This window comes from Eptesicus fuscus, chromosome 5 (genome assembly GCF_027574615.1).
Source record: "Eptesicus fuscus isolate TK198812 chromosome 5, DD_ASM_mEF_20220401, whole genome shotgun sequence".
Taxonomy (NCBI): domain Eukaryota; kingdom Metazoa; phylum Chordata; class Mammalia; order Chiroptera; family Vespertilionidae; genus Eptesicus; species Eptesicus fuscus.
In genome coordinates this window covers 30,917,109-30,942,670 of record NC_072477.1, presented here as the reverse complement: position 1 = coordinate 30,942,670, position 25,562 = coordinate 30,917,109, and the positions used below count along the sequence as shown (strand labels likewise).

At 41.5% G+C, this 25,562-nt stretch overlaps 1 protein-coding gene across 4 annotated transcripts in view; it reads right to left on the bottom strand.

Annotated features, from left to right (window-relative positions):
* Nucleotides 1-16,129: 16,129 nt before the first annotated feature.
* Nucleotides 16,130-25,562, bottom strand: part of PPP2R5E (protein phosphatase 2 regulatory subunit B'epsilon) — a 156,670-nt gene continuing 147,237 nt past the window's right edge. For all 4 annotated transcript variants that reach the window (XM_054716006.1, XM_008138963.3, XM_028141621.2 and 1 more), the window contains 3 exons: nt 25,237-25,364; nt 23,076-23,177; nt 16,130-17,935 (listed from right to left, as the gene is read on the bottom strand). In XM_054716006.1, coding sequence (XP_054571981.1) covers nt 17,836-17,935; nt 23,076-23,177; nt 25,237-25,364 — 330 coding nt within the window. In that variant the 3' untranslated portion in view covers nt 16,130-17,835. The remainder of the gene's footprint in view (nt 17,936-23,075; nt 23,178-25,236; nt 25,365-25,562) is intronic.

Sequence of the window (25,562 nt, the reverse complement as noted above, 5' to 3'; positions counted from 1 at the left end):
TGGTTCAAGTACCGGTCAGGGCGCATGTGCAGGTTGCAGGCTCAATCCCTAGTGTGGGGTGTGCAGGAGGCAGCCGATCAATGATTCTCTCTCATCGCTGATGTTTCTATCTCTCTCTCCCTCTCCTTTCCTCTCTAAAATCAATAAAAAAATATATATTTTTTTAAAGTTGAAAGGCAGAGAGCACCCTGGCTCTTATGGATTGTATCTTCAGGTCCAAGTTACCTAATCTGTACTCATTGGACAATTCCATTATCCAATTTCTTTCCAGGAGGCCATAAGCAGGGTTTCTATCCCATGACTGGATACTGGAAAAGTTTCCTACCTGGCAACGAAACATTCTCCAGCCATTCCCAACATTAAAGAATTCATCTTCTTCCAGTTCATGTTCATAAGCTGTCCATCAGATGCCATCGATGGTAATGAAATCCATATCATTAAAATATAAAACTTTTTCAACACATCTGTAAAAAGAAACTACAAAGACAACAGAGACGTGTTTGTTGACTTCAGAATAACATAGTAACTCTGTGCTGTTTAGTCAACTTTCCAACTAACCCAGGATTTCTAGTATTCATAATCATGACATTTGATCAAAGGAAAATACTAGAAGGGCTACATGGGGCTTATTTCTCCATGCCCTTTTCCCTGGTAGTTAAGCCAAACACAAATTTCATTATCTGGTTTCTAGTCACATTCATGAGCCATTCTGTTCCGAAATCTCAGACATCATAGCCAGGGATTTCTTAGAGGGGTTGTAGGTAAATCTGAAAAAAAGAAAAACAGAAAATAGTAGTAATGGCAACGGTTTTTAGGGACAGTTTGTCAAGTGGAGGGGGAAAAAGAAAAGGTTGTGAGTAAGGATTTTTCAATCACCGAAAGAATGCTGTAAGCTCTCCTCTTAGGAACTTGTCACTCAGGTTCACTGAGGTTCTGAGACGGCCTCAGGACCACGTGGTGTCACAGCGGCTTTCCAGCTCTCCGCAAAGAACGTTCTGCAGCAGGCCACATCGCTTTTTCTGTTTAGGGAAGCAACAACAGTCATTACTTAGGGGTTACCGCTTGGATCTGTTCTCTTTGTGGGGCATGAAGAACGATATCTAAAATATTCTTTACATGACATTTTTATTTGATGGTGAGGGGCAATGCTGTAGGACTATACATACCACCCAGGAATGTGCTCACAAAGCCACCGGAGAGGAATACAAGATTAAGTCAACGTATATCTTTTTACATACATACAGCAACAACCCCATTTAAATCGATGTTAACCCTATTTTATAGGAAAAAGGAATAATTAACTACCAAGAATAATACGTAAAAATTTAAATATCTCAATCATTGTGTATCTTATATACAAATTATTTTGTGCTTCACTCCTTCTGAGAATTTTGAAATTAAAGACTTTATCACATTAATTATATTGGATGTGTACATGATTAAACATATTGGTCTCAGGATCCCTTTATTCTCTTAAAAAGTATTGAGTAGTCTCAAGAGCTTTTGTTTATGTAGGTTCAGCCCATAGGTATTTAACATAGTAAAAAATAAAACTGAGAATTTAAAAAATATATCTATCTATAAATTAATTTTAAAGTAACAATAATGAGCCCATTACATGTTAACATAAATAACACATTTTTAGGAAAAATAATTATGTTTTTCAAAAGAAAGACTAAGAGAAACTGTTCTGTTTTACACATTTATAAATTATAGAAACATCTAAATTCTCATAGATATCTTTGTATTCAGTCTGCTATGGTATGTAATATTGGTGATGCATATAAAGAAAATCTAGCCTCACCCAGCCAGTGTGGCTCAGTGGTTGAGGGTTAACCCATGAACCAAGAGGTCACAGGTTCAATTCCTGGTCAGGGCACATGCCTGGGTTGTGGACTTGATCCCTGGTAGGGATGTGCAGGAGGCAGCTGATCTCATCGGTGTTTCTATAGCTCTATCCCTCTCTCTTCCTGTGGTCATTTTCCTCACAAATTATATACATGCAATCAAATCTTATCCCATCAAGTGTCCATTTTCTACCCAGAGAGCACGGACTGGTCTCACAGGAGAGGCCTACTCCCTTCTGGTCTTCCTTCAGCCACATCCCTGGTGTTGAGGTCAAGGAGGCCTCCAGCCTCTGTCTTTGCCTTTTTATTTCCAAAGACCTTGCAATAGCCATTCTGGACCCATGACACCAGTTCCAAATAACCTGCTAGCCCCCAATTCTCTCTCTTGAAGGGAACTCAGATTATCCAAACAAACACTACAGACAGTAACATAGTTTCCTACCCGTTAATGTATTCCTTCACAGTTCTGATGGCCAGAAGTCCAAAATCAAGGTGTCGGTAGGATTTGTTCCTTCTGGAGGCTCCGAGGGAGAATCCACTTCGTGCCCCTCCCCTGGCTCCAGCATCCTCCATGTTCCTTGGCGTGGAGCTGCTAACTCCAGTCTCTGCCTCTGTCTTCGAATCACCTTCTCTGTATGCCTGCATCTTTGTGTGAGTCTCTGTCTCACTCCATCTTTCCTTGTAAGAGCACCGGACATTTGTTTTAGAGCCCGCCCTTAATACAGAATGATCTAACCTCTAGATCCTTAATTACATCTGCAAGGACCCACTCCAAATCAGGTCAGGACACAGGTTCCGGTGAACATATCTCCTGGGGCCATCACGGTACTCACTGCAGCCCAGGAAAAGGGAAGAGGGAAGAGCCCAGCTGCTCTGGAGAGGAGGTGGGCAGGGTGAAGGAGCAGTGCACTCGCCTCTGCGAAGCATGCGTGCTCTTCCCTCCAGACGAGCTACACTCCAGACTTGATCATCAAAAACAATGGGACCTTGACCTGAACAGGAGCCCACTCCAAGAGAGCTAATAACACAAGAATTACTTGAGTTGCATGGTGTGTGTTTTTTTTAAAGAACTGGCATTTCCTACTTAGAAGAGCACTCCGAGACAACCAGTTTCTCACATCAACTGAAATTATTGTTATCCATACAACGCTGGACACACCAATCTGCACAAAAAAGGAAAACAGATCATGAGTTTGAATGAAAGTTGATCAGAAACCTAGACAAAGGCTCCTGGGGGTAATTACAAGGCAGGGCCACCCATGATGAAGGTCGTTTTCCTAATTGACAAGTAAAAGTGAGTCTTTCAAAAAAGAAACAGGGCCTGGCCAGGGTGGCTCAGTGGTTGAGCATTGACCTATGAACCAAGAGATCACAGTTCAATTCCCGGTCAGGGCACATGCCCAGGTTGTGGGCTCGATCCCCAGTGTGGGGCGTGCATGAGGCAGCCAATTAATGATTCTCTCTGATCATTGATGTTTCTATCTCTCTCTCTCTGTCTCTCTCCCTTCCTATCTCTGAAATCAATAAAAGAAGAAAGAAAAGGAAGGAAGGAAGGAAGGAAGGAAGGAAGGAAGGAAGGAAGGAAGGAAGGAAGGAAGGAAAGAAGAAAGGAAGGAAAGAAGGAAGGAAGGAAGGAAGGAAGAAAGGAAGGAAGGAAGGAAGGAAGGAAGGAAGGAAGGAAGGAAGGAAGGAAGGAAGAAGAATATATTTACATGAGAGTGGAGAACAGGATGATCCTGGCTAGAACTGAAAAGCATAGTGACCTAGATGAAATGGAACAGCTGTAGGAATGGATGTTGCACATACAGCAGCATTTTCCCATGCAGAAGAATGGCTCACTTGGTCAACTGAGATGTAAGGACACTAAGATATAAGGTCATGCCTCTGGCATTCCTGAGATCGTGTGGAACAAAGCTCCTGTGATGCATACCAAGTTAGACAGGCATGATCCCTAGGGCACTCAAATATCTATAGATTTGTCGTTCTGCTATTTGCTCCAGAGAAACATTCCAGATTAGCAAGGACCAAGCATGAACGCCAAGCAGCACTCGTGAGCTGTGGGAGGCCCTCAGGGTGATCGCAAGGCTCACCTTCAGGGTATATCCCCAGAAGTGGACACAGGTCAAGGAATACCACTGCCAACTTGGCTTGTTAGGACAGAACACAATTCCTAGGAGGGCTTGCTAGCCTGAAGCTTTTTTATCATGTGTCAGAACGCTTGGGTACCCTGGCTACCACCCCAGAGGACAGCTGTCAGAGGAACTGCTCATCCTGCTCAAAGGCCAGATTGCTAGAGGAAACATGTGGGCAGGGGCCCAACAGCCTGCTCTCGGATGGGATGGAGACCACAAAGCACAACCCATCACCAAATGTTTCATCCTCAATACCCCTTTAAGGCACTCTCACCCAACATGTCCTCCTTGGTGTCAATATTTCCCAGAAACCTCAAGCCCTGGTTCTACACCCAGTGGCTTGGCTTCAAGGAAATTTACCCTACTCACTCAGCAGAGAGACGGAACCCCACAGGTACAGCAAGTGCAGAGGCCCAGGAGAGTAGATCATGGTTTGGAGTCTAGTTTTTATTCCTAGTGTATCAAGTTGTCATGCAAAGGTTTTAGGAAGGGGAGTGACACGATCTTATAGTCAGAGAAGTCCACTCCTTTCCTTTAGGTTTTGTGTGGGGTTTTTTTGTTGTTGTTTGTTTGTTTGTTTGTGTGTTGTTGTTATTTTGGGGTTTTGTGGGGGTTTTTTTTTTTTGCTTCTCTGCATCGGTGATGAGTCATGGGATGGAAACAAAACCTGAGTTTCCTGGGGAAAAAATCACAGCAGCATCTTTGTATTTATTCCCTTACTTGCTCATCGTCCTATTTCTTTTACAGCCCGGAACCTGAAGACTTCTACTGCCTTCCCAGGTTTTACTGGGTGCAACCATGAAGTTGGCAGAAAGTCACTGTGAGCATTCCCACAGGGGTCATGCCTCAGGCAATCCTGACTGGCCCTTCAGGAGCCGAGACAACCCCGGGGAGGTGCCATCCGCTGCACACAGGAGAACCAAGCCACTTGTCACTCGGTGGCAACAGAGCAGAATACTGTCTCCCCCGGCCTGTCTTCTACTTCTCACTTCGGTTTCTTGTTTTTATCTTTGAAAAGCAATCAGTAAAAACTCGGTGCGCTGTTCATGTATGACTTGTGCGCTCTCCTGCAAGGATATTTACCTCAATAAACAGTAAAGAGAAAAGGCTATGTGCGATTTCATAATGAAAGTGAAGCTCCAAAATTGATGTGCTTTGAGCTTTTAATAGCATTCTCCCAGCATCTCCATTCTCTCTCCCACTGCTGTAACTGAGCTACAATGGTCATGCTGTGTTTTATGTTCAGTGGTTTCTCTCTAATAATTTCTCATCAAATTACATGAAAGAGGATAGGACTCATTCCACCCCACCAAGGCCGGCTTTGGGCCTCAGAAGCTCCTTCCCCCTTCCTGCCTGCCTCCTCTCAGGCCCCTCCAGGTGGCCCCTTCCTGGCTCGCTGGACCTCCTGCAGCCAGCCGTGGGCTTTCTAAAGGAACAGCGCTATTTGGGTTCTAACAAAGAAACTGGCCTGCCTTTGAGGTACTACGAGCTCCATTTGTTCAGTCAGAACCACTGGCGCTTCAAATGGCTCATTCTGTGAATTTGCTATTGTCTGAGACACTCCGGGTGCTGAAGTGCAACGGGAACGGTGATAATATCCTTTTTGTGTCAGTGAAATCGCCTGTGAACACCTAACTAATTAACGCCACCTGATGTTCACATTGCCTCCTGTAAGCAAACTGGAAGCTACCTGTGCCAGCTTTCTGCTCATCTGGTCACAGGTCAAGTTCTGACGCCTTGCATTCTCAAAAGCTCAAGAAAATAGTTCTGTACCAGTATTAGGGAGCTGGGGGGGGGGGGGGGGGAGGAGAGTCAGGTATCAGCTTGACATGTTACTTCCTAATGCTTGACCTGAGCCTGCTTCATCCTTATATGTTGCAATCACTCTGGACTCAAAGAAAGCCCCTCTTACACCAACAGGTTTGTCTCAATCTGCTGCTGCGGTTGCCTGAGGTCTGCTGCACCGGAAAAAGGAATGCACACTTTTACTTTGTCTATTTCTCAGGCATTGAGACTTTGGTAAATGGGAGTTACGCTTTCTTTGCATGATCTCTCTCTTCTCTTCCCTTTTGACTACTTTTAGCTAATTTTAGCTCCTTGAGCTTTTAGTAGCTGCTTCCACATTCCCAATTGCTTATACTGCTATTCCTTGACTTAGCAACTCCACAGACATTATCTATTAAAGATTTAGCTCATTTAGTGTGACCTATGCCTCTCTGTCCCGCCCTCCTAATGTAGTTATATTTTAAATTAAATCAATAATCAGACATTGTGTTAACATGACTATGTTAATATTCTCTGCAGCCTAGTCACACACAGTGATCTCATGTACCCCGAGATCATGCACTGGAGGAGCATCATCTCGGAAGCATTCTTCCAAATAATGCACAACTCCGATCTAACCACCAGAAAACCCAAACTGAGGGGCATTCCAAAAAGTAACTGGCCAGTACTGCTCAAAGGTGTCAGTCGTGAAAGATGAGGAAACACCAAGGAACTATCACAGACTGGAAGAGACTAAGGAGACGTAACAAAATGCGATGTGAAATCCTGGATCGCAAAAGGGACGTTCATGAGGCTGCAGGCTGAGAGCCAACACCACGTGAAGCAGGAGAACACAAATAGAGAGACTACCTTTCTGGTCTGAAGAGCCAGAGGACATAGATCAGGACAACCTCAGCCACAGAAAGGAGAGTGCCAGAGAGGAGGAACCAAAATTTTGTGTATAACTCAGCCCAACTCTACAGCCAATACCTGACCTCACAGGCATGGAACAAACTCCAGGGCATGATCAAAGAATTTGAGATTTGAGCTACTGCACAAGAGAAGGAGTTTGTAGTATGAGACCCTCCAAGTTAGTTTTTGCTAGAACAAAATAATTCATATGCTTTAGAGAAATAGTACACAATCCAGAGTTGCCATAATATTCAAAGTACCCGGGACAAAAATCTAAATTTACTCAACATATGAAAAACAAGGAAAATGTAACAAATACTCAAGAAAAACACCATTTAAAAGGGCAGATTTTTTTAGATAACCTCAATGTTGCAAATAATAGTTTCATGACAACTATTTTAATTATGATTAGTGATGTTAATAAAAACATATAGTAAATAAAAATATAGAACGTCTCAACAAAGGAGGAGAAACTACTCTTAGGTATCTCATATAAGTGGAATTATACAGTATTTGTCTTTTTGTGACTGGCTTATTTTACTTAGCATAATGTCCTCCAGGTTCATCCATGGCGTAGCATATTTCAGAATTTCATTCTTTTTTGAGGTTGAATAATATTCAATTGTGTCTATATGTTTGCTTATCCTTTCATTGAATTCATACATGGGACACTCCATGTCTTAGCCATTGCGCATAATGATGCTATGAACATGGGTGTACAAATCTCCTTGGGATCCTGCTTTCACTTCTTTTGGGTATATACCCAGAACTGGAATTGCTGGGTCATATGGTAATTCTATTTTTATTTTTTGAGGAACTGCCATAACGTCTCCCACAGTTGTTTCACCATTTTACATTCCTATTAACAGCACACAAAGGTTTGTTTATCCACATAATCACCAGTACTTGTTTGTGTGTGTGTGTGTGTGTGTGTGTGTGTGTGTGTGTGTGTGTGTGTTTTAAGTTAAAGTGGGATGAGATTGGGATAAAGGACTTGAACAGCGTAATGCAGAAGTTTGGGGGAACTCCTAGAATGGATAGAATTGTGAATGGAAATGCAAGGGTGAATGAAATAAGGCTCTTTCTTGCAAGAAGGGAGAACATTTCAGTCTTCCAAGTTGTGGGGAATAAAATTTGATGTGTGTACTCAGAAGCAGTCATCCTACTGTACAGTGATTACTGTTCAGAGCAAACTGGAGTCAGAATCTTGGTTCAATGTTTGGTAGAACCTCAGTTGTCTTAGAGATGAGCACTTCTACCCCAGGATTGTTGTGAAAACTTAATGGCTAAAAGAAACTTCTTAACACATACAAGGCATATAATGTTTGATAAGTGTTAGTTATTATAATTATTCATTTATATTTAAGCCACCTCTGTAAATAACAGCTAATAAAAATAAGCATTTATCACAGGTAATGATATTAATTGCAGGTTACCATGTGCCAGGCTTTGTGTTAATTGCTTTATATATATTACCTAATGTAATATAACACCATACACTACCATTTTACCTGCATTTTACTAATGAAACTGAGGCTGAGATCCAGAACCTTTCGCAAAGTCACACAGCTGACAAATAGCAGAACCCAAGTGATCCCATGGGCCTCTGCTTTCCAAGTCCATGGCCTGCACCTTGGGAGCCTGGCCAGAGACATCTTACCTGAAGAGCTTTAGGGAGGGTGAAGTGGGCCGTGCTGATGTCCATCCTGGTTCTAGGCCTCATATAATGTAGCATCCACCAAGATTGACTCCAAATTGGTTAATCCAGACTATAATTTTAAAAGAGGTGAACTAAATTAAATGATTAAAAAGACAGAAAATCTGAGCATCAGAGAATGGGCAAGAATATGAACAGAGCCAATCAATGAACACTGGTCTGATCAATCAATGAATACATGTCTTGTAGTGGACTTTTAGGTTGGAGAGCTATCAAGCTTGTTTTCTATACTCTGCCTTTTCAAGAATAAATTATACAGTGAACATATATCATTAAAAAAACAGATTTTAATTCCCATTGCTATTCCATAGTTTAGTCTGTTTAAAAAAAAAAAAATCTAATGTGAACTTGATCTACTAGAAATCCCCTGGACACAGCATTATACAAAAATCTCAGGCCCTAACTGGTTTGGCTCAGTGGATAGAGCGTCGGCCTGTGGACTGAAGGGTCCCAGGTTCAATTCCGGTCAAGGGCATATACCTTGGTTGCGGGCACATCCCCAGAAAGGGGTGTGCAGGAGGCAGCTGATCGATGTTTCTCTCTCATCGATGTTTCTAACTCTCTATCCTTCTCCCTTCCTCTCTGCAAAAATTAATAAAATATATATATATATTTTTTAAATCTCGGAAATAGGAATTGAACTGTATGTTACATTGCCTCCATTATCCTATCTAATAAAAGAGAAACATGCAAATTGACCGTACCTCTGCTACGCCCACCAGCCAATCAGAGTGAGTATGCAAATTAACCCAACCAAGATGGCGGCAGCCACAGAACTGGAGCGAGCAGGAGGCTTGGGTTGCCCCCAGCGATGGAGGAAGCCAAGCTTCCTGCCCGCCCTGGCCAGCCCTGGCCTCCACTCAAGGCTACAAAGTTTCGATTATAGAAGATAAATAAATCCTAGATACCTGCTTCCAGCCGGCCCTGGCCTCCACTCAAGGAGGTGCTGAAAAAAAAAAAGAGAAAAGAAAAAAAGGAGGGGCTGGGAGCTTGGGTCGCCGGGAGCCGTGGCCAGCCTGAAAACAGCCCTCAGCCCCTCACCCAGGCTGGCCAGGCACCCCAGCGAGACTCCCCACTCTGAAGGGGCTGTGGCCAGCCTGCAAACAGCCATCAGCCCCTCACCCAGGCTGGCCAGGCACTCCAGCGGGACCCCACCCTGATCTGGGACACCCTTCAGGGAAAACCAGCCAGCCCCCACCCGTGCACCAGGCCTCTATCTATACTAATAAAAGGGTAATATGCTAACTAGACTGGGAGACCTTCCAGGAGACCTTCCGGACGTTCTTCTGGACAAAGCCATGGTGACGGGGCTGAGGTAGAGGCGGTTACAGGCCAAGAGGGGAGGGCAGTTGTGGGTGATCAGGCCAGGATGGGACGGCAGTTGTGGGTGATCAGGTTGGTGGAGGGCGGGGCCATTGGGGGTAAGCAGACCAGCAGGGGTGCCAGTTGGGGGCGAGCAGGCCGTCAGTGGGGGTCAGTTGGAGGTGATCAGGACAGCGGGGGTGGGGGGGGCAGTTTGGAGTGAGCAGGCCAGCAGGGGGGCAGTTGGGGGTGAGCAGGCCAGTGGGAAGGGAAGGTGGGGACGAGCAGGCCAGCAGAGGGGGCAGTTGGAAGGGAGCAGGTCGGCGGGGGAGGCAGTTGGGGGTGAGCACACTGGTACGGGGGCAGTTGGGGGTGATCAGGCTGGTCGGGGGGGAGGCATTTGGGGGCAAGCAGGCCGGCAGCAGGGGACAGTTGGGGGCGAGCAGGCCGGCAGGCAGAGTGATTAGGGGCAATCAGCAGGCAGGCAGGCAGGTGAGCAGTTAAGAGCCAGCAGTCCCGGATTGCGAGAGGGATGTCCGACTGGCGGTTTAGGCCCGATCCCTGTAAACCGGCAGTAGGACATCCTTCGAGGGGTCCCAGATTGGAGAGAGTGCAGGCTGAGCTGAGGAACACACACACACACACACACACACACACACACACACCCCTGCTGTGCACAATTTCATGCACCGAGCCACTAGTCATAAATATTTATTTGCAGGCAGGAGGTAATTTTAGGAGTAGATGTTCTGTTGAAATAAACTCAGATTTCCTTTGAACCCTAAAATTCTTTGTTAAAGTTTCTTCCCCTTGTAATTTACCAAGAGGGTGATCTTCAGATGTTATAAATGGTTATGCTTTGAAATAGAAAATTTCTGAGTTTACAAGGATTTTTCTCTCCCCAGCTCAGAGTTTAACATGAAACATTAAGTAGTTAATTCTACACAGTTCCAAGTCTAATGTGATTTAATTAGCCACCTATATCAGGTGCTTTACAAAGAATCCTGTAGTTGATTAAAGATGACACTCCTCTCATCACATCACAGTGAGATATGTCTCTCCACTTGAATCTGAGCAGGCCCTATGACTACTTGACCGAAAAGATATGACAGAAGTGAGGCCATGACAGTTTCTGGGTCCACACCTCAAAGAATGAGCGGTTTCCACTTCCTGTCTCTTAGAACAATCTTTCTTTAAAAAATATATATATATATATATATATATATATATAAAAGCCTAATATGCAAATTGGCCAAACAGCAGAATGACCGGTCAGCAGGGGGCGGGGCCAGCGAGCAGGCGGCACCAAGCCAGCCAAGGCAGGTGCCAGCGGGCAGAGGGAGGGGACAGCGATCGGGGGCGGTGGGGCCAGCCACTAGCCATCTGGCACCATACCCCGATCACCCTACCAGTCGCCTCCCGCAGAGGGAGGCCAGACTGCAGCTGTCAGACATCCCGCAAGGGCTCCCAGACTGCAAGAGGGTGCAGGACAGGCTGAGGGGCCCCAAGTGCACGGATTTTTGTGCACCGGGCCTCTAATATATAGAGTGGCCAGATTATTATGACCACCCCATCAGTACTTAGTTGGGCCACCTTTTGCCTTCAATACTGCGGTGATTCTTCTTGGCATTGACTCCATGAGATGTTGAAAGGTGATGCGAGGAATCTGACACCATGCCTGATGAATAGCACTGTCCAGTTCTGTGAGATTTGATGGTTGTGGAACCAGCTGCCTGTGGCTCTTTTAACTTCGTCCCACAAATGCTCAATTGGATTGAGATCTGGTGATTGTGGGGGCCACCTACACAAGGTAAAGTCTCCCTCATGTTCTTGAAACCACTCCTGCACAATACGAGCACCGTGGCATGGCGCATTGTCTTGTTGGAAGAAGCCATCTCCATTGGGATATGCCATCAACATGATAGGATGAACTTGATCAGCAACGATACTTAGGTATGTTGTGCTATTCAGACATTGTTCCACATGAATTAAAGGGCCCAAATCATTCCAGGAAAACATGCCTCAAACCATAACACTGCCCCCACCAGCTTGAAGGGTTGTACTCATGCATGTGGGGTGCATGCTTTCATGCTGTTTCTGCCAAATTCTCACTCTGGCATCTGCATGATGCAACTGGAAACGTGATTCATCAGACCACATGACTTTTTTCCAATGCTTGACTGTCCAATCCTTGTGTTTCTGTGTGAATTGGAGACGTTTTATCTTGGTAACTGCAGGCAGCAAAGGCCTTTGGCTTCCATATCCCATACAATGCAGTGTATGGCTAACTTGCCTACAAAAGTCAGGTGGTCATAATAATCTGGCCACTCAGTGTATATATCCTATATAATAAAAGCCTATTATGTTAAGTGTCCAGTCAACCAGTCGGACGTTCAACCAATCAAAGCATAATATGCTAATGATATGCTCAGGCCACTCAACTCACTATGACATGCACTGACCACCAGGGAGCAGACACTCCAACCGGTAGGTTAGCTTGCTGCTGGGGTCCAGCCAATTGGGACTGAGAGAGACAGGCCGGACACCCCTTGGAGCCTTCCCATGGTCCCTCCCCAGCTGGCCAACCTCCTGTCTCTCCCCGGCTCCGACTGTGCACCGGTGGGGTCCCTCGGCCTGGTCTGAGCCCTCTCACAATCCAGGATCCCTCGGGGGATGTCGGAGAGCCGGTATCAGCCCAATCCCACAGGGGGAGCGCTGCTCAGCCAGAAGCCGGGCTCAAGGCTGGCGAGTGCAGCAGTGGTGGCAGGAGCCTCTCCCGCCTCTGTGGCAGCGCTAAGGATGTCCAACTGATGGCTTAATCCCCCTCCCCCCAGGGAGCGGGCCTAAGCCATCAGTCAGACATCCCCTGAGGGCTCCCGGACTGCGAGAGGATGCAGGCAGGGCTAATGCTTCCCCCACCCCTGAGTGCACGAATCTCATGCACAGGGCCTCTAGTTTATATTATTGATTTCAGAGAGGAAGGGATAGAAACATCAATGATGAGAGAGAATCATTGATTGGCTGCTGCGTGCATGCCACCCCCACACACAAGGGGGGATCAATCCTGCAACCTGGGCATGTGCCCTGACCGGGAATGGAACCATGACCTCCTGGTTCATAGGCCGATGCTCAACCACTGAATCACACCGGCCGGGCTCTTAGAACAATTCTTCTTAGAAACCAGTGGTCATGCTGTGAAGGAGCTGCATTAGTAAGTCATGAACTAAGGCGTCTGGCTGAACCCCAAGCCAGCAGCCAGCACCAAATGCCAGCCGTGTGAGTGAGCCGTGTTGGAAGTGAATTCTCCAACTCCACTAAACCCAAGCTGATGCTCAAGGAGCAGAGACTAGACGATGTTACCAAGTCCTGCCCAAACTGTTCACTGGTGAACAAACAGTAACTTGGGTTCTGCCACTAAGTTTTGGAGTAGTTTGTTATGCAGCAAGGCACTGGACCGCTCCTGATTTTCTCTAGATGAAAGTGTGAACAAACCATCCCCACTGTTTCACAGGTAAGTTGGTCAAAGCTATTATGTGGTTCACGAGGCCAGAGGTCAGAAACAAACACACAGCCAGGCGCCTGGGAACTCTTCACGCTTCTTTATTAGGAGGCATCCACAGTACAGAACCTCTCACACGGCCGTCCAAGGGGAGGGTTACATTCTCGTTGGGAGCACCTTCATTTTTGCTTCTGTCACCACTTTGAAGAAAGGAAATCATTTTCAAATAAAGACATTTTAGGTTCCAAGTGTTTAAGACTCCGCTTGCCTTTTGTTGTGTTTGAAAAGCAGCACATCTGAGCCCGAGCTGGAAGATTGTTTTGTGGATTTTAACTTTGCTGTGGATAAGAAGTCTTGGCCATCTGGTTGAACCAGTTCATAATTTTCATATGCAACTTTCCATCTCAAAAATGTTTCATTTTTACCTCTACTCACAAACAGATGCTGTTTACACACACACACACACACACACACACACACACACACACTTAAAATCAATCATGAACCACAGCATTTCTAACAGGAAAAATGAACTTTTGCTGCCCTCTCCTGCTAAAACAATGAAATACTAAAATAGCAAAAAGTTTATGGAGCTAAAGCGAAATCCTCAAACCAAAAGCAATGGGCATGTCATTCTCATATCCCTCAATCAAAAATCAGACAACGACCAGAAAATGTATTGGTAATATTTATATTTGAAAGTTCCTCACTGATACATGAGGTTTGGATTACAACTTATTTACAATAAGTGATTTCTTAAAAAAAAAAAAAAAGGTAAAGAAAGAGAAGGGAAGGAAGAAAAATGAGAGAGAAGGAGGGGGAGGGAGGGAGGAAGAGGAGAGAAGAAAAGGAAACCTATATTCATAGACATCGTAATATGGGATGTTTATTTCCAAGAGATACGACTGCTGCTGTCGTGCATAAGAAGCAGCACAAGTGAACATTCCACTGGTTCGAAATTTGCTCAACTTTCTCTCAAGATGCACAATCCTTTTCGATTTTCAAAATTAAGTACTGAGAAATATAAAATGCGTTGCCAATATACCTACTAAAAAATCCTCTGTGGCTCATTCCTTAACTCTACTCTGAGAAAGCAGCTGAGCCAGAATATAAAAATAAAAATATTGATGTGCAAATTAAACATCACCGATCATGTCTGGTGCCACCTTTTTGCTGTAGGTGACTGTCACTTTGTGGTAACATTGGTAATAGCATCAAAAGAGAGATTCTTTTCATTTCCTGGGCCAGGTCGGTGCATCTGATTGAAGTGGGGGGGGGGGGGGGGGGGGGGGGAGAGAGGAACATAACTCTGAACACTTAAGAATGCCAATAACATCCATACATTTTCCCTTTCCCACCCTCCCCATTCCCACAAAAAAATAAAAAAGCTTTTAAAGCTCTAAATATACTTTTTTTCCATAGTGTGATTGAGCCTAGGGCTATACGTTTTAGTATAGCAGGTGCCATTACAAGCAGTTCCTGGCTCTGCACCCTGGCTGTCCCACGCATAGGAGGAGGTACAAAATAATTTAAACCCTTCCCTTTAGGCAAGCGAGCCCAAGATGAAGGAGCATAACCCTGCTTGTGAGTATCCAGCGGCATCAGGGTATTATTTATTTCTCACTTTTTTATTTTTTATTTTATTTTATAAAAAAACAGTCAGATGTTAGGGAGAGCAAAATAGAATAAAATTTAAAAGGACAAAAACTCAACACTGAAGGAAAACAACGGGCCACTTGCACAGTGAGAAAAGGAATGCATGCTCGATTCCAAGGATGAGAGGGGTCAGTTCACTCACATGGGTTTTCTAGGCCCACAACCTAAGGCCTCAGCCTCACTCTAAACCACAGGGTTTTTGTTTGTTTTTTCTTCCAAAGACACTCTTAATCCTACCCCTGAAACCAATATGGTAGGGATAAGTTTGGAGTGATCATCACTCACTAACTACAATATTTGCTATTTTAAAAATAGATTTATATATAGTTCTGGAAATTATGAAGCAAACAAAATATAACACAAAGATGCATTTGTCACAATGAGCTCAAGTCGCAGCAACAGGAGAAATGTGGGAAAGGACAGAGAGGGCTGCTGCAAATGCAGCAAGTATGTCCTTAAATATGTCACATGGTGCAACAGGCAGACAACCTCAGTTACTCTGTGTCACCGGACACAACATGACAAGTGTCACATTGTCACTTTCAATTAAAAAGAAAAGACAGTATTTCTTCTCAGAAGTTGCCCTATGAATTTTAGACATTATCTATAATTGCTTCTTTGAGTATGTCTAAAATCTGGCTTTATTCTCCTCAGTTTGGAATAATCAACACATAAATTGACATCAAGGATAACTGTGTAGTTCTCACCTTAACTCTGAGGACAGGGTAAGGTATAAAATAGAAGCCTAGTCTTTCTCATTTCAAATTACTGCATTTCATTCTAATGGGCAGAGATATTTCATAAACCTGGGATTTTAATGTCCATTATCCTAAAAGATGAATTAATGGCAAACAAAAGTTTAGACTGTCAAAACTAAATGTAATGCAGAGTCAAAACTAACGAACTAAATCGAAGAGGATTTGTTATAAATTTATTTTTTATCTTTAGTTGTTGAACTTGCACCTTTGCTCCAGCACTTTGAAAGGAAGTTGTTTCATCTTTGGCAGCCTCTGCCAATTTTACATCGAATCCCCATGAATGTTCTTTTTTAAAAAGAAAACCTATGAATTCCATTAAACCATGTTATGTTTGGTGTTGCATATGACTATTTTACTGCTGGTTCTTTCTCAGAATTCTCAATGCCAAGTTTCGTTTGTTTTACAAAGTTGTTGAGATACAGTATTCATAATTAGCTGACTTTTACACACACACTGTGACCTGATAATCCTGAAACACCTAACAGGGGAGAAAGGTCAGCCGCCTTTTTTTTTTCTTCTCATTTTCTTGGAAACAAGGTAACTGCATATTCTACTTTATATTTAAATGGAAGGAAGAAAATATACAAGCCCATATTGATATTATATTTCTACTAAGAGCAACAACAGTTCATATGTTCATGTTTGCTGCTATGACAATTCAACACATGAACAAAATCAGCTCTATGCCATGAAGACTGCTGAAGTGATGGTTTCGATTATCAGCTCACTGCTGCTATGTCCATAACAAGCAAACGCAACCTGGAAATATGCCCCAAACACATATCTTTCAGTACATAAAAATACAACCACAATAGGTAAGTACATACTGTACACAGTTTTATCAGTATTTTTATCTCCCCAAGATGTTAAGAGTCCTCTTTTAAATACAAAGCAGAGAGCCAATAAAATATAGCTATAATACAGCCCTAGATTTTGTTTTGTTTTTGTTTTTTCTTAAACAATTTGGTCACAATGCACCTTTGATATAAAAGCATTTTTAAACTTTATTATTAATACTCAGGACATTAGGAATTTCCAGATTTTTGTCAGTAGCATTTGTAGAACCACTTTTGGTAACAAATACAGTAGTTAGGAATACGCATCCAATTCAGAATGCATAATAATGTTTATCCTGAATCCTTTCTGGCTAAAAACAGGGCTGGCGCTGTGATGAGATATAGAAGGAGAATCTACAAAAAACACGGTAACATGTTTTTCCCCAGAGGCTACGTCCTCTTTTGCTGGAATACTTTATAAATACATATTAAAAAGTAAGGCAACAACTCCAAACAGTCCAAGCTGTTTGCTCAACTCTATTCCCAATTATATCCACAATCCTGGCGATCAATTTCATGGTTGTACTGTTTAGTGTCTGTCTTTCTGATTTCAAAATGGTCCAAAGGATGTTTTCTGACATTTCTAAAACATCTCTGGTATGTGTGTTCAGTGATGTACGCAATTAATACTGCTCAGGTACTGAAGCCTATGCTGTCCCAGTGCCTGTTTTAAAGGATTCAAGACATTGATTTGGATTCACCATAAACTCCTGCATGAATCCAAAGTTCCCTTCCCTACTATGTTTATCACCTCTTCTCTTTTACTCCAAATTTTAAACCTAAAGGAGTACCAGGACTACCTGGCTACTGGAAAGATGTGCACTCCAGTAAGCAAAACTTTCATCTGGGACCTTTAGAACTCACGGCCCATTCCATGTGGACATTCAACTCACGAAGATGTGCAAAAGGAAAAGATGTTAAATTACAGTCAAGTTATCCAGAAGAGGGTGTTATACAAACCTATATGGAAATGACAGTCTTTTTTTTTTTCTTCCTTTCCTATAAATACATTTAACAGCTTAGCAGAAAGACAAGCTAAATTTAAGATTGTTCACATTTGAGAATTGTTTCATACTCTCTGCTAATGATAAATAAGGAACTCCCGACAATGGAATTTTAACAGCAATTTCATTAACAGGTCTCTGAAAACTGCTCTTTTTTTTTTTAAGGGTTAAGAACAATGATTATGTTTGCAAGGTTCTGAGAAGTCCATCTACTGTCCAAACTTTGGATTGAAGTCCTTTTTTTTTTTTTTTCCTTTACTTAGAGACAGGTATATACAGTGCTGTTGTAATAATGAAACAAATGTGAAATCTACTGTAAAGTTGCACAATACAGAAAACTGTTGCTCCATCTTCTACTACATAAATGTGTGACTCCACAGGTTAGTAATGTTGCTGCCATTGTTTTTGTTAAGTTGGAATTATCCCATCACGTCTAAGACCTCTCTTCAACTCCAGATCCTCCAGTTTTTTCCATAATTCCTCACGCTCCTTTTCTTTCTTTTTCTCACTGGGGAAGAAACAAAATATAAAGTAAACACCTGGGGAGGTTGAAAGACGTTATTCATCAATAACTGTCCCTTGAACATTCTTTTTCCCATGTATGTTTGAAAAGGTCTTTGAAAAGCTTGGCATTAAGCTTATGGGTGTTTCCTCTTTTTGGTTTTTCTCTCTCTTGCTTTTTTTTTTTTTTTTTACACTTACTTAGACACAAAGTAGTATTAATGAACAGAGTAGAAGATGACAACTTTTATTGTTGTTAATCCTCACCCTGAGGATATTTTTTCCATTGATTTTAGAGAGTGGAAGGGAGGGGGAGAGACAGAGAAAGAGACACATCAATTGGTTGCCCCCCACATGTGCCCCAACCAGCATAAAACCGACAACCCTTCAGTCCTCGGGCCAATGCATTAACCACTGAGCCATAACCAGCTAGGGTGATTTTACCTTAATATTCCTTTATACTTAATACAGAATATTAACTTCAAAATTACTGAGAAACAAAAATGAGGATCATTTATATGTATCTGTTATCCTAAAACCAAGGGCACATTAGTGACTTTCACTTGGGATCTACTTAAAATCTAATTTTCTCTTTGTCTCCAAACAGTTTCTCAAAAGAGATGCTAGATATGACACTGATATAGAGAATGTAGTAGGTCAAGAAAATATAATTTCTCTTTACGAATATCTGTTTTTCCTACACTATGTATATTTAAACTCTTTAGCAGTATCTTGTCTGTATAAGTGTTACTAAATCACAAAATCTAAATTAACGTATTTAATACTTACATATACAACCAAATTAAATATTATTTCTTCTGTGATTGCAATTTTAATGATCTGGACAGAATTGTGTTGATATTGCTGTATATTAAAACTTTAATGTTCCAAGGCTTCAAATTTAGTTCAATATCAATTTAACTAATGAATTCTAGATTTGGGGAAAAATTTGTAAAATTTACTAAAACTCTGGATGTCTAAAATAGGGTTAACAAATTTTATTTTGCCAAGGACATGTTTAGATTACCATATTTTTATAAAAGAAATAGTGCTGATTTTAACATCAACCAAGTCAGAAGTACCTAATCCAGGAATATATGAATATACTGTAAATTAATAAAATCACATATATTAAAATAATTCATTGCTGTCCCTAGTTTTCCCATGTTGTGATGAACCAGTAAATAGCATACCCAAATGACATCTGTATATCCATAAATTCAGATAATTTCTGAAAAAGGGCCATGTGTTACTTTACCTAGCAAGAATTTAATGTAGTTACAGTACAATATTTACTCAGGGAAATCCACATAGGTTAAGTGAAATTTGTATATAATTCTAATGCCTCATATTTTTATATCATCCCTAATTTTTTAAAGTTATATTGATAACTATAGCAATAGAAATTAATCTTCATTGCCCCCCCCAAAAAATCTCTAGAAATACTTCAGTAATTTTATATTCTCATCCCACTAGTCTTAAGGAAACATTTCATTATGTAATATGGTCATTAATATTATCATTTCATAATTAATATTTTGTTATTTTAAGCCTTTGTTTACTATAATTAATTTCAGCTATCTCAAATATAATCTGCACAATATGAATTTCAGTGGGCATAATTTTCAAACAATTACCTGTAGGGTAATTTTGACCCTGAAAATTTATATTTATAGGACAAGATTAAACAATCCTTCAATCATTATGAATTCCAGATTCTTAACTGTAAAAGCAAGCTGTTTGGTAAATTATCTCTTTTGGTTTCTCAGTACAGTTTAAGAATAATATTAAGTCTAAATAAATGTTATCAGGGAATACTGATTTGAGTACATTTAAATCAATTCTGTAGATCCTGCTGGTTTCAAAAAATATAACCTTTAATTTGGAGGAAGAGAGAGAAGAAATTGATAGACAAGGCCTTAGGATCTTTATTCAACTAAAAAACAATTTAAATATACGTAAGGTTCATACTGCCCTAATTCACAGTTTAAATTAAGAACAGATATCATAAAAATACTCATCTTAATACTGAAGAGTTTCATTCATATCTTTGCTCAAAGCTTTATGGCATTCAGTGCCATCTGTCCTGTGGGGCTTTTCTTCCAGGGGAACTTTGTGCTGAGCTATCATAAATCTTTTATTCAGACAACTTTATCTTCAAAAATTATAAATAGTTCTGATATAGTTAGTGTCACTCCCATTCTTTCCCACTTTTCTCTCTACCTGTAGGAGGGAGTTTTAAAAACTTAACCATGTTGTCAAGCTAGGATACTGTCAAATTCTCTCCCAATTTCAATTTTACATAGCACTAATGTTGGCATGTGTATCTAACAGTGTTAGTTACTTATTCCACACATGATTTCAGACTTGTAATACTTAAATTTTATCCGAACTGAAACAATTACTAGTGTCTTGCCATCCAGAAGTGAAATCCTTCATTCAGTTCTTCTCTAATAGTACCAAATAAATCTCTTTATTCTCTTTTCCTATTCTATATCTATGGAGAAACCAATGTTTCCATCTATTCCGTTTAACCTTTTACTGTTCATTGGACAAAATATTACCCTTGCTTAAAAATAATCCTTCTCTCAATAAGAAAGTCCTTTTGCTATAAGTCACTTTAATATATCAGATTATCAGAATCAACTTCACAGTGTCTATTCCTGATACCCTTGGTTAATTCTTATCTTTTTAAAGTGTTTGTCTGGTTTAAATAATAAATGATCAATAGCCGAATCCAGTTTGGCTCAGGGGATAGAGCGTCGGCCTGTGGACTCAAGGGTCCCAGGTTCGATTCCGGTCAAGGGCAAGTACCTTGGTTGCGGGCACATCCCCAGTAGGGGGTGTGCAAGAGGCAGCTGATCGATGTTTCTCTCTCATCGATGTTTCTAACTCTCTATCCCTCTCTCTTCCTCTCTGTAAAAAAATCAATAAAATATATTTTAAAATAAATAAATAAATAAATGATCAATAAACAGTTTATTATTGAAGTTCAATAAATATGAATTTACTTCAATCAATTTCAATATCTATATATATATATAAAACCCTAAGCGACTGACGGTTCGACCGTTTGACCATTTGCTATGACACTCACTGACCACCAGGAGGCAGACGCTCAATGCACAGGCATGGAAACATGGAACAGACTGATGAATCTCAGAGGGAAAGATGGGAAAGGGAGGGTGGAAATAGATTAACCAAAGATCTTATATGCATACTAGAGGCTTGGTGCATGGATTCGTGCACAAGGTGGGGTCCCTCGGCCTGGCCTGTGCCCTCTCGCAATCCAGGACCCCTTGGGGGATCTCGGAGAGCTGGTTTCGGCCGGATCCTCACAGGCCAGGTCGAGGGACCGCACCGGTGCACTAATCTGTGCACCAGGCCTCTAGTTTTAGAAATAAGTCTTTAATACTGTTAATGGGATTCTACAGATTTAATCCTTATTCAACTGGGATAATAAGCTATTATTTGCTAAAAAAAAAAAAAAAAAAGGAATATTATGTACAATATACTTTTTAATGGTATATCACAGCATGAATGTGTACTTTACTTCCTTTATCTAAAAAATTATTTAAATTAGACAAACTTTTTCAAAAGATAAGAATTAACCAAGGACATTTTAAGTTGGGGACAAGAAAAGTTATTATAAATTCCGTGATTTGCAAAAACTGTAAATATAATAAATTAAAAGTTCTTTAAATTGCAAGTATGATCCAACATATCCCATAATTAATATTTACATTATTTTATTAAAAATCTCAACCTCTTCTGTCTACAGGTAAACACTTGCCATATTCCATAATTAAGTTGCTTTTCAATATATCACATCCTAGTATAATTGTTTTTAAATGAGTGTGATGGTCCTTTGTCTTCTGCCACCAAACCTTTCCCCTCATTGCTCTCTTTATCAGTAAAATGCAAGGAACACATTCAAAATCAGGCAAAGCAAAGAAGCAAGGGAACCACAGAGAGCTTTGCTCAGGAGATTCCACAAGGTCCTGGGTCTGAACACCCACACACACACCTCTGGGATCCTCTAAGGTTCACAGTTTTATCATATACAAAGTGGCATTTGCTTCTGTATGATCCGAGCCAAAAATCAAAGGTCCCACTACTAACAAACTCTCTAGACTTCCCTCAATGTCTCCAAGTACATCGATGCCAGGGTCTGAACATTCGTGCCCCTTGCCCCAATTCATACACTGAAATCCTAATCCCAAAGAGAATGACATGGGTCATGAGGATGGTCCCCTCTGAATGGGATCAGTGCTCTAGGGAGCGAACCACAGAAATCCCTCGCCCCCTTCCTCCAGAGGAGGACACAATGATAAGGTGCCAGCTGTGAGCCAGAAAGAGGGCCCGCATCCAGCCATGCTGTCGCTGTGCTCTCGGACTCCCAGCCTCCAGAACTGTGAGCAATTAATTCCTGTTGTTTATAAGCTGCCCATAAAACACCCATATGTGGTATTTTGTTACAGCAGCCCAAATGGACTAAGACATCATCTTTTGGAAAGTTGGACATATTGAACAAGAAATAACAAAACTGAAGAATCACATAAATGAAATCAATAAAGGCTTTATTCAGCCGTAGCATTTATTATAAAGAGTACACCTGTTCTTTGCCCCCTTTTGGTCTTAAGCATTTCAATATTTATAAAACCAGACTCTTCACCTCCCTGTTCTTTTCACTACAATGAATTTGTTGGGGTCTAGAACAGAAAATAAATTCTGAGCCAAAGAACTAAACAAAATGGTGCCTCGTCCCTCCTGATGCTGGAGTGAAGTACAAGATCAGCCCAATTGTCGTTCAAGTAAGTTCAGGATAGGAGTGGATCCAGCTGGCAAACTACCTGATGGTTCCCTTATGCGGGCCTGAATGCCAGCTCTGTGCCAAGCTCTTAACCCTGAGGTAGAAGAGAAGCACTACAGAAGGGAAGGAGGAAAGCAGCCTTTTTCAAAACAACACTTGGTTACCCAGGGGCTCCACTAATAAAGACACAACTAATGAGCATGCAGAAATGAAAAGATAAATAAATAAAATTGTGTGGCTTAGGATTTCAGTACAATTAGGCCACATCAGCAAAGAGCAAGGAAAGAACTCAATAGTTTTGGGCACAGCTAACAAAAAAGCTTTAAAAAGTTACCGCTGGCGATCTGACTTGTATGTGGCTGTCAGCTCGTCAAACATGGTGCTGTTCATTTCCATAAACGCCTTCAACACATTGTAGACTAATGCCACGATAGCCCTGGGAAGTAGAGAAGAGGGACCTATTAGTTAGTCGTACATAATGGGATGGAGAGAGAGAAAGCACAGCCTTGAATGAGCTCCACATATTGCACACCATCTCCATCCCTTTTAGTTGGAACAACTAGAAATGACATATAGTTCATTTCCAAACCGAGAGTTACTATCTTTACTGTTCAAGGCAAGACATCTTTCTGAGGGGTTGGCAGGATTAAAAAAAGAAAAATCTAATTTTGCCCTTCTAATTATTGGTAACCAGAATAAACTTGCCTGTGGGCAACTGTTAACTTCATTTAATAAAAAAGCAAGCATAAAAATAAAGCAACTTAGAGGCCTGAATTTGCATAGAATTTTATTTTTAAAGTGATAACATACAGAATTCATCAAAATCAAAAGCTGGAAATATGTAATTTATATTATTCATATCCATAGATATGATATTAAACTCCGATAAGTTGGGCAGTTTAATATGAGTTATGTTTCTAGTTGTGATTTGCATCAGTCCACTCACACCAGCTTGATCCCCTTGCTGATCCAATACAGTGCCGGTAAGGTAACAGGCAAGCTGGCGATGGCTGCGTTGAGCTGTGGAACACTATACAGCTAACAGCCAAAACAGTACTCCATACTCAGCAAGGAAGAATAAGCTCTTGGGCAACACGAAGACTGTCCCATGATGGGCCTGACAGCTTCAGACCAGATCTAAACAGCGCTTCCCTTTTGCAATATGCTCCAATACCTCTGAAAAGGACACTGGTAAGAGTCAGGCCAGGTGTTAAGTAAACCATGGGTTTGATGTTTCCAAAATGCTTATAAGAAGCTGTGTTGCTTCTTCCCTGTGCCCATTAGTAAAAGGAAAACATGTTCTCCCTTCTGCTGAAAGGAATGACCTCCCCAAATGCTCCGGGCAGTGATGGAGAAGGGCCAGAAACAGCGTACTGAGCGGTTACACACTCCTGCTGAAACCACTCTCTAGATTCTCAAGAGACTATCTGCATAAGGAGACTTCATTGTTTACCAGCTCCTTATTTTTACAGTTTTGTTAATAAAATTATGTGAATTTGAAAAATGAAAATTGTATTATTTCACAGTTGTACGCAAAACTTTTAAAGCCAAACTAATTACTAATATACTGAATTCTACCTGCTGATTTTTAATGCCACATTAACTTTTTTTTCTATTCCCCAGAGAAATATGTAAAGCCATTCAAATACAGAATGCTTTAACTTTCACAGGCCTAGATGTTAAAGTTCTCTTTGAAGACTGTAAACTTTTCTTCGCTACAGAACATATATAATGACTGAATTGTTTTTTTTAAAAATGGATATTGCTAAAGTGCCAATCAATTCAGACCACATCACTTTACAACTCTTTAGTGTTTCCTTAGCATCCACTTGGTGAAGGCTCATGTGGGCTCCGCTCCCCTTTCTAACCTCATCTTCCAGCAACCTCCCCAAGACATCTGTGCTTCAACCCTCCCAAACTCTCAGGTCTCAGAACTCAAAAGACGCTTTTTACATTTTTGTTCCTTTTTATATGGCAGATGGACCCACACTCTGAAAGGGCTTCCCCATCCCATCCACCTGCCAAATTCCTTTAAGATACAATTGGCGCCTCACCACTCCACCGATGTCCTCAAACCCCTCCTCCCGCTCCAGAGCATCCCACATCTGTTCCATTCACAGACAGCCTATGTTAACAGAACACACTTCTAATGCTGCTTCATAAAGTATCTGTTTACTTGTGGGTCTTGCCAACCAGTCAGTGAATTTGTTAAAGGCAGGGACTCTATCTTTTCACATATCTCTCTTTAGCAACAAGCACAGCATCTGGCACATAGCAAGCACTCAAGACATTTTATTAAGCAAAAGAGAAGGAGGGAGGGAGGGAGGGAGGGAGGGAGGGAGGGAGGGAGGGAGGGAGGGAGGGAGGGAGGGAGGGAGGGAGGACCAAAGAAAGACAGCAAGAGAGGGAAGGATGGGCAAAGAAAGGGAAGGAAGAAAGGAAGGAAAGGAGGGAAGGAGGGAGGGAGGGAGGGAGGGAAGGAGTGGAAAACCTACGGATTCCAATGTTCTTTTGAAATCCTATACAGACTGGAAAACATGATGGGAAGGATGACATTAGAGTTTTCTTCTATCAAACTCATGATGTATTCATTATTCCAATAATAGAGCGCCCTTTCTGCCACCTTTGAGAAAAGAAAAAGAAAATGTTAAAAGAGAGAAAAAGACAAAGATAAAATTATAAATCTCCAAACTGAAGTATTTTAAGACTATTTTTATATCATTCAGCCAAATGTAAAATTAAATATTAATCATGCTCTACATTTTTGTGGGTTTAAAATCTTTCAGAAAGCTCCAAAGTAGTTCATCTGTTTGGAGAAGGA